This window comes from Carassius auratus, chromosome 43 (genome assembly GCF_003368295.1).
Source record: "Carassius auratus strain Wakin chromosome 43, ASM336829v1, whole genome shotgun sequence".
NCBI classification, from domain to species: domain Eukaryota; kingdom Metazoa; phylum Chordata; class Actinopteri; order Cypriniformes; family Cyprinidae; genus Carassius; species Carassius auratus.
Genome location: NC_039285.1, coordinates 7,530,868 through 7,549,091, shown reverse-complemented (window position 1 = coordinate 7,549,091; position 18,224 = coordinate 7,530,868). Strand labels below are relative to the sequence as shown.

At 36.7% G+C, this 18,224-nt stretch overlaps 1 protein-coding gene and 1 long non-coding RNA gene across 11 annotated transcripts in view; one reads left to right on the top strand and one right to left on the bottom strand.

The window, feature by feature from the left end:
* Window positions 1-6,896: 6,896 nt before the first annotated feature.
* Window positions 6,897-18,224, bottom strand: part of LOC113061599 (core-binding factor subunit beta-like) — a 45,767-nt gene continuing 34,439 nt past the window's right edge. Inside the window, exons 4-8 of one of the 10 annotated variants that reach the window (XR_003278384.1) lie at window positions 13,985-14,101; window positions 13,786-13,881; window positions 12,643-12,684; window positions 12,239-12,342; window positions 6,897-9,210 (exon numbers count right to left, since the gene is read on the bottom strand). Coding sequence is in view for 8 of the 10 variants with exons in the window: in XM_026230845.1 (XP_026086630.1) it covers window positions 12,313-12,342; window positions 12,643-12,684; window positions 13,786-13,881; window positions 13,985-14,101 (285 nt within the window). In the remaining 2 variants the exon portion in view is untranslated. The remainder of the gene's footprint in view (window positions 9,211-12,238; window positions 12,343-12,642; window positions 12,685-13,785; window positions 13,882-13,984; window positions 14,102-18,224) is intronic. The other 9 variants (XM_026230845.1, XM_026230849.1, XM_026230844.1 and 6 more) reach the window with 9 other exon arrangements.
* On the top strand, window positions 10,290-11,341 carry LOC113061600 (uncharacterized). Its single transcript, XR_003278386.1, has 2 exons — window positions 10,290-10,756; window positions 11,142-11,341. It is a non-coding gene; the product is annotated as an uncharacterized LOC113061600 (long non-coding RNA).

Below are 18,224 nucleotides of genomic sequence, written 5' to 3'. Positions count from 1 at the left end.
TTCAAGTTTGTGTCCAGGTACAGAAACCGAATAATTAAATGTGAAGTAGCACTGCATAGTCTTCACTGTAAAATTAAATATACAATCAAACCAAAATTCATTCAGACACCTTCAACATTTTTCTAAAATTATCACAGAGTTCAACTGTATCAGACCAAATTCATCTTGATAATATCAGATAACTTTGATAGAAATGTATGTAAAAGATTACAATCAACCAAAGATTCGGACAACTGTTAGTATGACAATATTTACACAACTATTAATACTTTGTTGACTAATTACCAAGAAATGCTTAATTTTGTACAGTCTGTGGTGTGAAAAGTTTGCATTAGCATTTCAGGAAAAAAAAAACACATAGGAAAAACATGGTCAGGTCAAAGTGTCTGAATTATTATTATTATTTTTTTTTTTTACCAATTTCACTAGTAGTCCACTGTATGAGGAAGTTTTGGGTATAATATGTCACAACTCAAGTATATCTGGTGTCTGAAAAATTGTTGGTTTGACTGTGCTTTAATTCTTGATAAAACTCAGAAGTAATTCAGTCAAGAACAGTTAGTGACTTTTTCTTGTATTAATATTGCAGCAGCTAGTAGCTAGATTAGGCGCCGTCACTTTAAAACTGCAGTCGGTAACTTTTGACACTCTAGCGGTTAATAAACAGAACTGCTTGCGTCTTGCGGAAGAACATTGTAGCCGGAACTACTTCTCTCTGTTTATGTCTATGAAGAATCACAAAGGTACTGGGTTACTCCGCCGCGGTACCCCCGAAGCAATCTAAAATAGTTCGAATATAAACACTTATTATAGGTGTACCCTAGTGATTCAGGACAAGCTAAAAACACGGTTTGGAACATTCTACATTTTGAACACAAACAAAGTTACGGACCGCAGCTCTGATTGGTTGTTTCTTACCGGGAGCGCATGACTTTCTGCAAATGGCAATAGGACCACTGGGAGGAGCCAGAGGAGCTTGATTTTTTCACAGATTATCTGTCTCATATTCTACTGTCAGGACATAATGACAGGTTTAACAAATATGTAAAAAATATATTTTTACAAGTTACCTACTGTAGCTTTAAGAGACAATGAATGCATCCAATATAATACACATCCCATTTCTTTCTTAACTGTTTACTTTAACTTAAGACAGAACCGACAGTTTTTTCGAACATACTTTCCCAAGATGTTTTTGTCGGTACAAGAGCAAAAAGAGGCACATTCGGTTAGCTTTTGAATGTTTTTAACTCTTTTGAATGTTTAAAAACACATGAAAATTATAAGCTTTCGTGACGATGCGCAGCAGTGGGCCGTCAACTGTCCTGAGCGTCTTTTTTGGCTGGCCTCAGCCAGACGGTTGAGTTTGCTGGGGGCCTCCAATCAGCCGTGGGCTCCTATAATCGTCACCACCTTTCACCCCACTAGCGACAGCCCTGACCACAACTATAATGTTAATGACAGAGAGGAACAAAATCGCCGGGATAATTTTCAGAAATATTTTTTTCAAGCAGGTGCCAATCAGAATCCACATGACTAAGTACTTGAGCATTTAAAGTGACAGACAACATAAGCGCAGTGTGCTCTTATAATAAACAGAATATTATTGCTGTGTATTGCTATTAGTCACATGGACACTAATATAATTATTGTTATAGTTACCTTTGTAGTTATCGTTTTTGGTGTGAACAGGCCTTAAGTAATTCATTTTTGGGTGAACTATTCCTTTAAAAGATAAACAAGACAGAAGGTCATTTTGATCAGTCTTGTAGATGACCTCACCCCACTCACGCTAGCTGTCCAGGTCAATGAATCAATTACCATATATAGACAACAACCCACACAGGCAATACAGCTATACAAAAACTAATGAATTAATAAAAGCATCCTCTGATCTAAGAGAACATCCTGCACACAAATAAGGTTGCAGGTCAACGTTTAAGATGACCCATCCACCAAAAATACACATATGAGATGTTAGTTGCTGTCTGCTCCTCGTATGATGCAAGCTGTACCTATTCAGCACAGTGAAGAGTCTGGGGGCCCGAAGGGGGCTCCTGAGAGCCTATGTCAGCTGCTGGTCTCCTCTGTTGTCTCACCGCTGTGTAGACATGAACAGATGACTCAGAGCCCCCAGACACAGCCAGCAAAGCCTGAGGTCTCAGACAGGCTGACCACACATTCACCCTGAGAAAGACCTGTTAACAGACACACATACACACACATTTGTGCAAACAAGGCTGGACAAATACACATGCACATGTATGCACACACACACCCTGGCCTCCACCTACCCCCCCCCCCTTGTCTTTTCTCAGTTTTTGTACGTCTGATTTTGCCTTTACAAAGACGAACGCACACAAGTACCTCTATAGATGTGAATTTTACATTGTGCAAAGCTGCTAAATTCAAATGCATCTCCTCCATTCTGCTGACAAGCTCCATTTCGCAAAAGCAGCTATTGATTTACACTTAACTATACATCTGCAAGAAAGATCAGCTTAGAAAGATTAAGACAGAACTGTTCACTTTCATCTGAAGAGCACATTTATGCAAAACAGGCTATTTGCAATAATAAGGTGAACTACATGCATATGTTTCACCCCTCATGTTGTCTTCATTAGCGAGGACTGGCACAGGTTTGGGACAGACTCAGACAGAGGCCCCTAACATGTGACAGGAGTGTGAAATGAGACAAGCACAGAGGGCCTGCTTGGCGGGAGATACACAAAGCTGTTGAGCCCATTAAAGAGGAAGATTTATTTGTTACATTGAACATATCTTTAGTTACTGCTGTTACATGTTTATAAAAGTCTAACTTATAATTTCTCCATTCTATCTACATTACAAAAAAGTTCAAATGTGTAATATATATATATATATATATATATATATAGGGTTCAGTACACCTAAATTAACACATTAGATCCAAACTGTACAGCTACAGAAATAAAATTGTACATAAATAAAACTCAACAAAATATGAAAATTTGGTTTACACAAAAATATTAAAGCGGAATACTCAACATTCGTAATGTATGTATGTATGTGTGTGCGTGTGTGTGTGTGTGTGTGTGTGTGTGTGTGTGTGTATATATTTTTTATATTATATATTTTTTTAGAATTTAATTTAATTTGATTTAATTTGAATATATTACAACAGAAAACAGTAACTTTAAATTGTAATAATATTTCACTTAATTAGTTTTTACTGTAATTTTGATCAAATAAGTACAGCCATGGTGAGCACAAGAAACAAAGTTTTGAATGGTAATATATATATATATATATATATATATATATATATATATATATATATATATATATATATATATATATATATATATACATACATACATATATATTAATCCTAAAACTTTCCAGTTTTAAATTATTGTTAAAATTATAATTTGAAATCTCAATTACAATAAAAAAAAAAAAAAAAAAAAAAACGACTTCAACTGATGTAACCTAATGCTAATGTAGCGAGGATGTTACATATTTTGTGTCATTGTTGTTTAATAGTTTGAGTTACACTGTTTTCATGACTCTAACTACAGATGTGCTTTAGAGTGTCAGTGCTGTGCTGTGGTTCTGCAGTGCACTGCCATCTTCTGGAATGCCTGGTCTCAAACCCCTTCCTCTCTCCCCCTCCTCACTCATCCCCTCTCTCTCTCTCTCTCTCTCTCTCCCTCATGCTCTCCACTTTTGGACGGCAGCCTGACATACCAGACCCTGTTCGTTAGCGCATATTTTTACCCGCCGTTACTAAATTAGGAAGCCAGTGAGCGAGAACTATGGATGGCTGCCAAGAGGAGAATAAGGAGGGTCTGCTGAGGGCCTTGCCAGCCCACTAGCATCAAGAGCCACTTAGAGCTCTGCGAAACAAGAGCCCTGCAGGAACGGAGGCCAAGCAGAGCCCCAGGATATCCTGGCCAAAAGACCAACCAGAACAAACAAACAAATCCGCTGCTTTTTAATGAACACCTTGTCCACTGTCAACCACGATGGTCGTTATAACAAGACAAATGACTAGAATATGTCCCAGACTAAGATTAAATAGCCTGACCTGTGGATTTTAAACTATTTATGATAATCATACAAACTAATTTAGCTCTTCTACTAAAGGAAAACGTGTGCTTCCACAAATATCTCTAAGGCTAACACACAGCATTAACAGACAGCAAACATGCCTCCTCTGATGGAGGAGTCTAAACTTTGACACATCTACACACCAACAAGTAACAAAGCGTTATCGGTGGACCTCATTACTGTTCAGCCAAAATGAACACAATTCATGGTCATTATATAAGGTGGAGTTCCGTTTGATAAATGAGGCTCTGACCCTTTTATTCCCAGAGAGCTGAGCACAAGTTCCCGCTCATCTCTTTCTCTCTCTGTATCTCTCTCCATCTGTGTGGGAAGCTCTCTTCAGTGCAAATCAATACCTCTTCACTTCCCATGCACACACTCACTCGCTCCCCACAGGTACGATTGTTTCCTAGGCCTTTAGAGGAGGTGCAGACGAGAGGAATAACCGGGATCGAGATCTGTCGGCCTGAAATAAACATCAAATAAAATCAATAAAACAAGATGGATGTAAAAGCATGAGTGATAGGATGGGTTTATGATAATGTATGTTTTTACTTGTTTTATCATTCAATGTTGAAAAAAAGCATTTATATGTGTATTAAACTGAATGCGAATAGTATGAACACACACATACACACAGATAACTGGGGATGATTCATAGAGAAGAAAGAAAGAATCAAGGACAGATGGAGAGCGAGAGAGTAGATCTGTTCTCCTGTCCTAGAACTATGTCACTGTGCTGTTGGGTAACAAAATGCAATTATGAAGAGAAATAAATGGGACAAAACAGGCTCCATTGTGATCTATACATAACCAACGAGTCAGGCCAGGTTCATGGATTTCCTTAATGGATCATGAATATAGTTATATATGAATCACAGCCACTCACCTGCTGAGCTGGAGTCTTCATCACTGCTACATTGACATCTTGTGGTATATTATAGTAATGCAACTCGATTCATGCCCTAAAGCCTGAAGGAAGCTATTTATTGAAAACAACTAATATCACACGCACACACACACACACATATATACATTTTTGTATACATATATGTGAAAAGTGCCAGAAGCTTCTATCACCATTAAAATATTTCTATTTAATATTATTTAATATATTCATCTCCGTAGTTAACACATGTATAATATGTTTAGGGTAGCAACATTGAATCCTTCCACTGCCTCACGACTAGCTTCATCTATCACAATGGCTACACTGCAAAGCAGAAAATATTCAAATAAAGATGAGATCCTCAAATATTCTCAAAGATGAGCTTTGATTTGGGGAAAAAAAAGTGTATGTGCTGCCTCACTGTTTAGCTACTTATTTAAAAATATGATTGTTTAAATGCTTCTTTTTAGCATTGTTCCTCCTGTTGTGAATACACCATGATGGCGGTATGTTTCCTACATCTTCATGGCTCTCAGAGAATACATTAAATCCCATAGAAAAATACATTTTTCAACTTTTGAATAAAAGTAAAAAAATCTTTATTTACTATATTGTAAACTTACTAAACTTGTTATAAAGAGAGTGTTTTGATGCTGGGACTGTTCAGACAGGATTTCAGTGTGGATAAGAAACAGCTCCTGAAGACAAATGAAGTTTACAGCCACAGTCTGGGAATGGGACGTCTGACAGGAGCAGTCAAGGCTTCTCTTGTCTTTAACCCTGATAAACACCATGGTATGCTCAGCAGTGTTCTAGGAAGGCATATAAATATCTCCATAAATCTACTTATATTCATATCTTTATTAATCACTGCTCTTGTCAGGCATCACTGATGCACAGTCCACTGATGCCTACACACAGCAAAACAAAACACTGATGCCTACCTTAAGAAAATTATATAACTAAATGGAACATCTGTTATTAATGCAGTTGAAAATAGTTTTAAATTGCATTAAAAAGTTTAAATGTAAAATTTTAAAAAGTGTGTTGAAGCTACATGCAGAATGACATTACCTACCTACTTAGATAAGCCAGAACTTTTCTGTCTTCTCTGATGTGGTGCTGCCTTTCTCCATTTCAGCTGGATATCTCAGCGCTCAAAGATGGCATGGCATGGAGCTGGACATTAGAGGTGGCAAAGGAAACTTTCGGTGTCTATCTTTGCCTGCCGTTCACAAATGCATATGGAGGTGGATGTCTTATGAGCCTGCAGGGTTCCTTCCCAGCCTTCTTTCTTTCTTTTGGTTTGCTTTCTTGCTTGTCATCAATTGAGCCAAAGCATATACTGAATGTCACCCTATTCATCCTAGTGTTCAAAGCAGGTTTCACTGTTAGTGAAGAACTTATGTGGTGGGCACGTCTGACTGGCTCTCTAGCTTTCCAGCACAGTCACTTCCATCATTCCATGCATTGCTATATACTGTAGCTGCACAAATGTACAGCTGGACAACTCAGACGTATCATGAAGAAATATAAAAGATCTGACCAGAGCAGTGATTGTGCTCAGTTTATATTGCAGTAAGGAATCCAGACCACCAGCGGCCTTAGCTTATTATTTTGCAGTTCACTGTGAAATCATCAGTACTGCAAGAAAATTATAAGTTGTCTAATATTAGCCATAGCATTTTAAACAAGTACATTTTTATTCCATGTTTAACGTTTTGTTTTATTAAACACAAAATGTTCAGAAATCTTATGGGAATTTTTTTACTTTTTTGAGTTAACTTGAACTGAGGGGTGTAGCAGTGATTTATGCTTTTAGGTAATTCAGGACATAAAATGGTAATGATCTGCTATGTGAGCAAGAACATTTCATTTTGCCACTGGATACACACACATACAATGAATGAGAATATGCTCTGTAATAAGTTTATTAAGAAACAAATCAAACATAACACTTCAGATAACAGTCCTCCTTGCTTAAAATTAAAAACAGAAAAAGAGCTAAAACCAAAGACCATATAAAAGCATCCCCAATCCTTTAGGGGGGAAAGGGGAAAGCAATATCAATACAGAAATACACATTTCATCATAGCGGAACCTGATAATGAAATAAACGTATACCTGCATCAATAACTTAAAACAATTAAGAAAATAAACATTTTATTTATTCATTCTTTAAAAAAAGAGCCATCCACTACCTGGTGTGTATTCTGCCTTAATGCCAGCATTAAGTGAAAAGGGATGAGAGAGAAACTAACAGAGGGCCAGCAAAGGTTATTTCTTTGATACACAGCATAAGACACATCCAGAAGCAGAGTTGATCTGGAAGACCAATTAAAGCAGAACTGTTTTGTGGACTCTGGTTTGCTCAAGTTCTCCGTCTCTGGCATCTTCCAAATATATATTCCAAATATACTTCAATAACCTCCTGTTGCCCGGTCTCTGACCACTGTGTGGTACAAATGCCTACTCCAACTTTACAAAGCTTTAACGTTTTACAAAACCAACATTAGCTTTTCCTCAACACTCAGACAACATGAACTTGCTCTCTATAAATAAGCTCTCATTTGTGTATTTGGTTTAAGCTAGAGATAGGCCGAACCTTCTGACTTCCATCCCTTCCAAAAAAGAATTCTTGGCTCTTCAAATCTTAGCATTGGCTGTGGTAAATAAAAAAAGAGCATGACATAAAATGATGCAATTATGTTAAATGTTGATTATGTTCAAAATCAAATGTCATTGGAGGGCAAGTTGTTTCCATTTATGTTGCAGAGTTAAATTGTTGTTATTTTACAAACATTAAATGATAAGAGTAACTTTGTTTCCTTCCCTACTTTCCTTTCTCTTTATCAGTGGTTTTCCAGTCCAACTGTCCCAAACCACTAAACCATCTTAAACAGATCCCAGGACCTTTGACTAAAGATGCACACTAATGTCCTCTGTTTGACCTGATGGAGAATCATGTTTTATCCCAGTTTTGTGAATATACTTGCATATACAATAACAGAGTCCGATATTAAATGTTCAGGAACTTTATATGTGTCTGGAAATTACAGATATGATTTACGAATACTCCTGTCATTACATCATGATAGTTATTCTTTGTCTCATTTCTGAATGTTAAAAGACGTTTATAGATCATATTTGGTATATTTTTGGTTTAATAAGAATGGAGGGAGTTTTCATGTCAGAACCTCTTCAAAAACCAAAGAAAACAGACAGGGAAGTAGTGCACTTGTCAAAAAATAAATCAAAAAGGTGTGATATTTGTCGAAGTGAATTGTCTTCAATGACTGAAAAACGTATTCATTTTAAAGAAATCCAGAGTAAAATAAAATATGTAGCAAAATTGAAAAATCCTGCTTAAAACAAACTAAGTGGGTAAAACGTTGACACTCATGAAAGAAAAAACAGATGTAGGGTGAAAAAACAAATCTCTGGTTCATATTGTGTAGAGCACGCACGGAGTAACACTGACCTCAATATTCACTTCCTGCTGCTCAGTTCACGTTCAAAGCATGCTTCAACTGACTGTTACAGGAAGAGAGTGGAAGACAAGAGCACATGGAGAAGGATGATAAAAGAAAAGACCTCCTCGTTCACAACATCAGCAGCCTCTTTCTAGACTTGACTTAAAAAAAAAAAAGTTCTACTCTACTGCACAAATCTATCTAGCGACATTTACTAGATTCTCTTACAAAGCACGAGGACAGACATGTTTATATAGAGAGGAAATGAAAATACAAAAAGTAAACATCCTGACTTTCACACACGATACGAATAAAATAATTAAAAAATGCCATTTCATTACAATAGGATTAAATAAGATGCCTTGCATAGAGGGGAACAAGAGCAAACATAGGCAGGAAGACCATGCATACCGAAAGGCGATATGAGGGACTTAAACTGAACATATCACATAGTGCAAAAATTCCCGAGAAGAAACAAGGGACTAAATCAAATCCGAAAGAATCTCTGACGCACATCAATACCAGCCCAGCCCAAACCCACCCAGCCCCTTCACCAAACATCCCATCCGAAAATCCCCACCGGTGTGGACTTTGGTCTGTCCTGTGATAAACAAGGCATCAAGAGATGAGATTGCTGTGGTGTTGGAGGTCTTATGACCCTATCCCTGCCCACTTTGGTGAATGCCGCTAGCGCATCTTGTGATCATCAGTGTTGCCCATGTTGGAGCCAGTGCTGGGGTCCTGCTGTCGCCTGGGCTGGGTCATCACACACATACACACACACACAGTCACACATGCAAAAACGTGCACAAACACCCACGCAACCCAACAAACAGACCAAGACAAAGACAGAATACAGTTAAAATTGTGGTGCTGTGCTTGAGTCACTCACATTTTCATTCCCAAACTACAAAAACAATACCAGTAATAGGTTGCAGCCCACAGGCAATTGCTCTTTGCCCCCAGCAGGGGACAGCAGAGATCAAATTCAGTCTAGATGCTAAAAATTGAGCTGCTTTTTTTGGTTGAAGAGGCAGACATTAGTCATTAGTCAGGGGGAAGTCTTCAAATCACTAGCATTAAAAATAAAGATATGACTGATGGCCTTGTTACAGATACATATGTTTATGTGCCTACGTCTAAATCTCTCCCTGACATAGATGTCTGAGCACAGATAGGGCAGACGGACGGACAGACAGACAGGCAGACGGTGAGAGAAAGATAGACGGAGAGGCAGACATAGTGTATTTCACATAGTGTGAGGTCATCATCTGTGGAACCGGCTATTATAGCACGTTTTAGAGCTACGCAAGGCTGTTTTTACTTGACCCGACGCCTGGGAATCCCATCTTTAAGCATATGCATGAACAGATGAAGATGTTATAGCTGTCAAACGCACAGCAACAAAGCAGTCTGGAGCATAAACCTACTATCAAAAATAAGCTTTAGCTTGCTCTAGATGTTTTCAATAAACTACAGAATTAGACGTTTTCGTCTAGTGATGCGTTGCTTGTTATTTATACACAAATGTGTTCAAATGTTTGAGATCAGTAGCTAAGACTTTTTTTTTCAGCAGGGACCAATTAAATTGCTTTTGTTGTATTCCTCATTTGTAAGTGGCTTTGGATAAATGCATCCGCTAAATGAATAAATGTAAGTGTAAATGTGACAGTGAAGACATTTATAATGTTACAAAAATATATATTTTAAATAAATGCTGTTCTTTTAAACTTTGTACTCGAATACCAAAAAAAAAAAAAAAAAAAAAAAAATATATATATATATATATATATATATATATATATATATATATATATATATATATATATGACGGTTTACACAAAATTATTAAACATTACAAATGTTGTCAGCATTGATGAAAATGTTCCTTAAGCACCAAATCAGCATATTAGAATGATTTCTGAAGGATCGTGGGACACTGAAGACTGGAGTAATGACTGCTGAAATTCAGCTTTGCCATCACATGAATAAATTGCATCTTAAAATATTTTAAGATAGACAGCAGTTATTCTAATTTGTAACAATATTTGATAATATTACTGTTTTTACTGAATCAAATAAATGCAGCTTTGGTAAAAACTTTACTTACTTTAGAAAAGTAGCATATACATATTTTTTTTTATTTGACTGGTATATACTTTTATTCTAATTATTTCTGAAATGTTATGCACTTTTATATATTAAAATAAACGTGAAAAATCACAATAATGTTGATCAGACATCACTCTGCTGAAGAAAAAAAAGATACACAGAAAACCTACCAACAGACCAGGCGTACCAGGTCAGCCTAACAAACCAGCTAGGTTTAAATTGAAAAAAAAAAAAAAAAACGTGTAGAAGGACAATAAAAAATAAAATGATGCACAAAAAAAAAATATGTGCTGCAGATGTTATATATATCTATATGGCTTTAGAAAGCTCAAAAGGCATTTTTATGCTTTTGAAAAAGTGTGTTTGTGTGGATGAGAGGACGCAGCATCGATCATACGGAGCCCAGCTGAAGCACTCTCATGTACCACAAGTCAATAGTGCTTAGATTTTGCTGGGCAGACAGCGCTGCTAATGAAAAAGATCAATACTAATGATATATTAATACATTCACTGGCCCAACATCACTCATGCTCTAATCCCACCTGCAGTAGAGGCCTGGGTTTCATGAAAAACAGCCAATCTATTTTTCCTCCATCTCTTTACCATCTATCACGCAGAAGGCCCTTGCCCCCCTTGGACTCCCTGCTTAAACAAACAGCGACCGAACCGCATTAAGACATGCTGAGAGAGGACAAATAAGTGTTTACGCACAGCGAATGTTCCTTTTTGTCTGTCAGTCAGGTCACAAGTGATTTTTAAGACTCTAATGCATTGTTCGTCCTTTCTAAACGAACCTGGCCCACTTTCCCAGAAAACGCTGGCATTCTGCTGATCCAGACTGCTATTGTGCTGGTTTTTATCCAATTACAGATGACGGAGTTTAAGATTTGACCACAGCTATGTGACCACTGCACAGCGTGAAGGCTCAAGGTACGATCCGTGCTCAAGTATTATTCGCTTTCCAAAATAAAGCCGAGCGAACGGCTGCAGCTCGAAAACAAACTCTGAACGAGGGTCAGACTCCACACCGCCGGGATGAGAAAGCATGAATTATAGAATAATTACAGGGTTTCATTTTTCCATGGCTCACAGTGACTTTGAGCTTTGAGGGAAAAACATTTGGCCCGTGAGGCACAGATCGCCTGACTGCAATAAGTAAGAAATTTGATTTTCATAAGCAGCCAGATCTATTTAAAAAAAGAGACCTTGGCATGATTGATTTTGGAAGAGCCGTGTAAAGCAACGCCTGAGGGTGTAAATTAGGAGGCAGGAATATAAAGGCGGTGGTTCATAAGGGGAATCTTTCTGGTCATGTGTTGCCAAGCTGTGCCTGAGAGTTCCCAGAGGGCTTTGCAGCAAGGGAGTGGGTGGGCGGGGCAGTGAGGAATCTTGGGATAGAAGTCTGGTCTCCATTACAGAGGTCTGCGTGGAGCGAGCTGGGGGTCTCTCTCTTTTTAGTGCATTCAGTATTAGACCTGCAGCTCAAAGTTACTTATAGAAACCTGAAATCTCACTCATTTAAAAAAAACACACACCAACAGTATATGTACCCACTAACACATATAAACACACTTCAACACACACACACAAGTGTAGAATATATAAAGACACAGAGATGCTCTTTCGTGCACATGCTCTTGTGGAAAACACACACTCACGTACACACACTTACAGACAGACACGGTTTAGTGCATGACACAAGGATAGAGAGAAGCAGAGGAGACAGACCCTGGTCCTTGAAGGCCATCAGTCCCAGATTTTTGATGCCACAGGGTCCTAAAAAACACAATTTGGTTTTCATCTTAAGAGTGCAGTTTGGATTGACTGTAGAATGATTATATTTGAGGACTTACAATGCAAAGACACTTCATGCACTAAGCCATGAGTAAACAAGTAAAGCACTTCAATAGCTTACATGTACACAAACTCACACAGAGTACATATATGCATGCATACATACAAAATACTAAGAAACACACATGCCCTTCTTCATTATGTTTCGGTTCTGAATGATTTATAGTAAACAGAATATCAAGGCAGCAGTTCACTACATAAAATCCTAAATTGTTGTCTTACCTCCTGAGTTATTAAATGACTGAGCTGTGCCATCGGTATCTGCTAAATGACAAGTGATCAAATCAGTATTGCCCCAGACAAGCTGTTTAGCTACAGTATGTCAAGAGCTCTCAAGACATCAGGGAACAGACAGAAATGATGTGAGGTAGCACTTATATGCCTGCTCCTGCAATGCAATTAGGGAAGGAGACAGAATTCACAACTACTATTTTCATATAAAAATGTCAAAGTAAAAGACTTTTTAGATATAGCAGTTTTCATGTCAGAGTGCTGTTTAGTCATTTTTTGCATGACTTACAATTAATGGAACCCTTTATGTTTAATTGATTTTATTAAAGTTCAAAAACAAAATCAAGGATGCTAAAAAAGAAATAAAGAAATAGTTACATTATGTTCAGGACAAATAAGCAAGTGATAGTTAAAAATATATATTATCCTCATTACTATAATATATATATAATAGTTTAATTAATAAAAAGAAATATTTAGATAGCACTTATATTCTATTTTTGTTTAAAAAAAACTGTATTACAGATATTCCTTAAAATATTAATCATCTTTGAGAACTATGACAATTACAAAAAAAAATCCTGGAGGTCCGGATACATTACTGTTATGACATATTTTGGGGAAAATTAGCTTAATTGTCATGAATAAATAAAGTGACAATGCTGAAATGTCCTAATAATAGGCTTCATTTCCTTAACAAAAATATTATGTTTTTATTTTGGGATGAGATATGATCTAGATATGATTTTGTGAGATTCACCTTAAGACTTTAGCTTGACCAATAAGAAAAGATGCCGGTGGCACCACTTAATCATCTGCCTGCTCAGGAGCTACTAAAAAAATATATTTTCAGTGAACTGCTCCATAATGAATTTTAAATATTTTGGCAGTGGCTGTCAATCAAAATATAAGCAAGAGGAATTAGGCAAAGATTATGCAAATAAAGCACATACAGAAGTATTGTACATGCACAAGTGGAAAACACATGTACACATAGTAAACAAATACACACACTCCCACAGACCTGAGCTCCATTATGACTAAAACATAAGAACATATTGGATTTTCAGCATGCACTAACTGATTGAAACTTCACACACTCATACACACATCCTCACTCACTCCAGCTCTCACCTCCATGTCCTCGCGGTGCGAGCGATCCCTGTCCTCAAAATCACGGGTTCTTCTGCGGGCTTCCTCAAAGGCTGCCTGGGCCAGAGCATCCTCATGCTGTATAAACACAAAATACCACAGGAAGCCAAGCAATGGTCAGTCATTTCTGATGTACATAAGGCATGAAACAGTTTGACAGCACAAGGTGGTTTGTCTGTACCTGTGCCCTTTCATCATCATATTCCAGACAACCCATCCCATCCAGACGCTGAAGATCAATCCAGCCTCTCCAGATCACACACACTCCATTCAGGATCATAGGAGCCTTCAGATAAACCTGCACACATACACACACACACTAGTTATTATGGTTTGTATTATGTATGCACAGCATAAGACCAATGGATATTATAAGATATAAATCTGAAGACTTTTGTTGCATTTTCTGAGTAGATTTGGGCCCAACTAAGTGACGTGGATTAATGACATACCGCACAATTGTTTAGTCCGTATCAATTAATCATAAAATACACTAAAATGCAATTCATATTTAAGCAAACAATTCTTGAAATTCTAATATAACCTACTTTGTACTAAGACAATTTTGTTGATATATATATATATATATATATATATATATATATATATATATATATATATATATATATATATATATATTAGTGCTGTCAAAATTAGCGCGTTAACGCATTCGATTACTTTGAAATATTTAACGCGTTAAAAAATAAAATAACGCAATTAACGCGGTTGCAGTTTTTTTTTATTTCCAGTTGTGGCCTTGTGTGTTCAACGTGCAAAGAAATATGGATAAGACCAAGGAAGGACTTTTAGACGGAAAGTTTCAGTATAAAACTCTGCCGGATTACTCTTCAGTCTGCCGCAAGAAACATTACTCTTCATTCAGTCTGCCACAAGAAACAGCAACATTAAAATCATGAACTCAAATGTCATTGTTTAAAAAAAAACGTTAATAAGCTTAAACGAAAATAACAAAATAATTGTGTAGCGGAGTATTTTTTGTACACAGTGCCGCGAACTGTCAATCACTCCTGTACGCGTGCATCACTGTCCTCCTCAGCTGCAGCAACTTGCGCTCTCTCTCTTCATCAAGCTTTAAAACAAAAAGGGGACAAAAAGATCATATTGTCTTTGTGCATAGGCTATAGATTAATTAGATAAATGAATATCTAAATTTGTGCCTTGCCGTCTACGGTATTTTTTTAGAACTTAGAAAAAAGATGCTGCAGCCAATGAGCAGCCAGCGGGGGCTGGCTGCAGGATGACTCAACCTCCGCAGACAATTTTTAATGTTTATCAGACAATAAATACTCAAGATTTTGCTTTAGTATAACTCACAACGAGTTTCACACACCTTCTCCGGCCACGTTGAGTTGTTGACACTTAACAGTGGGAAAAGCGACACATGCGCTATTCACTTGTATAACGTAAGGGTGAATGGGTAATGTAGTTTCTGCTCTGGGTGGGATGAATTAGGAAGCTTGCATTGTGAAGGGCGCTCTGAAAATCGGCAGTGCAGGTAAACGATTAAAATCTCTATTAAAACAGATGTCCAAATGAGCGTACCGGTACGCTACAAGCACGTTCTGGGCGCACGGAGAGGTGGCGGTAAGCTCAAGAGAGCTATATTTGGAAGTGGCGGTACTGAGTACTGGTGCATACTGGCCCACTTAAAGCACTGGCAATGACTATACTTTGGAATTTTTTTGCAGTCCACTTAGAATTCAACATTGAAATCATTTTTGTTTTTTATTGGCATTGATTGTTTTGAAATTCAAATGGTACTTACATGCCTGTGTTTTAATTTCTGTAATAAATATGGCTTTCAAGCCAACAGTTAATTTGGAGGATATTGATGGTTTATTGCAGGTATGTTGTTTACATGAGAAAATCTGTGTTACAAGTTAAACAAAAATTCCAATAAACAATCATATTTTGAATTTAAATAGTTTCTTTGTCTTGAGTTTACATTAATTATTTACATTTTACATTTACATATCCAAAAAGTTTCAGTCTTTTAATTGCGATTAATCGCGATTAATTGTAAAAAATTGTGCGATTAATTAGTTAATTTTTTTTAATCGATTGACAGCACTAATATATATATATATATATATATATATATATATATATATATATATATATATATATATATATATATATATATATAGAAAATAAAAAGGACATGCAAAAAAAAATATATATATATATATATATGTATATATATATATATATATATATATATATATATATATATATATATAGAAACATCATAGCTGTCAATCAATAAATGCCTTAAAGTATCAGGTCATTTTTATTTTTATGACAAGCTTAGGTTGTAAAATGTCATAACGCCCACCAAAAAAAAAACAAACAAAAAAAAAAAAAAACATTACTAGTTTAAAATATCAGCAAAAAAAAATAATACTTGTATTTAATAATAAATGTATAATAAAATATATTTTAAAAACTAAAAAATAATGGTTAATACATGAACAGTGCAAATATTCTAGATACTGTATTGTACTGTATGTGTGCTGACATTTTTTAGAAACACTATTTTTTTTATTTCTTTTTTTAACCATACAAAACTGAATACAAAGACTACATTTCAAGAACCTGGTACATGCGTTTTAAACCTTTTAAAAGATTTTTCCTTTTCCTTTTATCTTACATGCTTTTAGTGGTCACTGATTCGTCTAAAGATTCAGTATACTACAGAAATGACTAACTCACCAATAAATCCACCTACACAGACATAACAAACCCTTGGAACAGGTGAAATGCCATAACCACCCACTCCACAGTTGTAGCCGCATTTGAAAACCGCCTCTCAGCGTCACACCCAGCTGTACAATGGTTCATTTGAATTGTAAAACACGTCGAGTTGTTCTGTGGAACTGCTGGGAATGGCCTCAAAACTGGATGCACATTTATACACAAATGTAGCCATTACAGCCTTTCTGTGCCTTCCTGTCCTACCTCATTCTCAACAAAGCCAAAGAGTATAGGCCAGCCTCCAATGTTTGCTTCCTGTGTTGGGAGAGTTTATTTATAAGGCCAGTGTAGTATAGAGTAAGGGTACACCGATGCAGAGACACGCAAAGCCTGTCTGAATTTATTTATACTGAGCATGGCCAACAAGTGCATACAGCAGCACGGGCAAACACACGATTGCATCCGTGTGTGAGACTCAGAGGATGGGGGGGTGGGGGCTATGTATAAGACAAGGGGGACAAAGAGTAAGAGAGATTTTGAAAATGTGGAGACAGGGGTATATAACTGTCTGTCTGGCTCAGAGCCACAGGAATATCACATCTCTGCCACTGAGGAATCCAGGCTGAGACAAAAGTGTGCAGTATGTTGGTCTGTGGGTGCTGTTTATTTCCGTTCCTGCAGTGAAAGAGGCCAGCTATAAATGCATACACATATGCACATATCTTCAGAGTTACCCGCCAAAACCATTGAGCCACACGATATCCAAATAAGAGCAACGTTCCACTGCGCTGCTCCAAAAAGTAGAGAAACACAGGAACACTACAGTGTGTTGTTAGATACTCAAAGTCACTCACTGGGCGCTAGTGACTGCTGGAGCGACCTGCCAGAAAAACACACTCCACCAGAGCAGACACAACATGAGCTTTGTCTGACTTTACTGCCATCCTTCAAGCATCTGTTTGTTTCCGTGTGTGGAGAAGCTGCTTTTAGAGTCACTGCTCTCTGACCTGATCTCATATCCACTAAATTCACCACATTGATGTCAGTGGTGTCTAGCATAAATATAGCTCACCCATTCATTTATCAAACACTAAACATTACTATCTATGAAAAACAGTACATGGTTTAACTTATATCCACCAACATTCAAACATCTGTGGTCTTTTATGCTCATCAAGTCTGCATTTATTGGGTCTAAAATGAAGTCAAATAAACAGCAATATTGTGAAATATTATTTCAATTTAAAATAACTGTTTACTATTTTAATATGCTTTAACTGTAATTTATTCCTGACATGGCAAAGCTTTGCTGATTTGGAGCTCAAGAAACATTTCTTATTATTATCAATGTTTAAAACTGCTTCATAATTTTGCATGATGCTTCTTTTTCTGCAGGACTGATGAATAAAAAGCATAAAAGAGCCGACTTTCTTTTTAAATATATTTTTTTGTAACAAAATATTTGCCGTTACAATCGAACAATTGTATAATAATTTTGTAAAAATTGTACTGTCCCCAATCTTTTGAACAGTAATGTATATTGTCACTTAATCACATGACCGTTAAACTAACCAAAACCCAATGCACACTATTTCACAAAAAAAAGAGAATAACAAATCTGCCATATAAATTTTATTTGAAATCAAATACACAAGCTAAGTGCCAACTGTGCAAGCTGGTTTATGCCACAAGACATAAATCAAAGA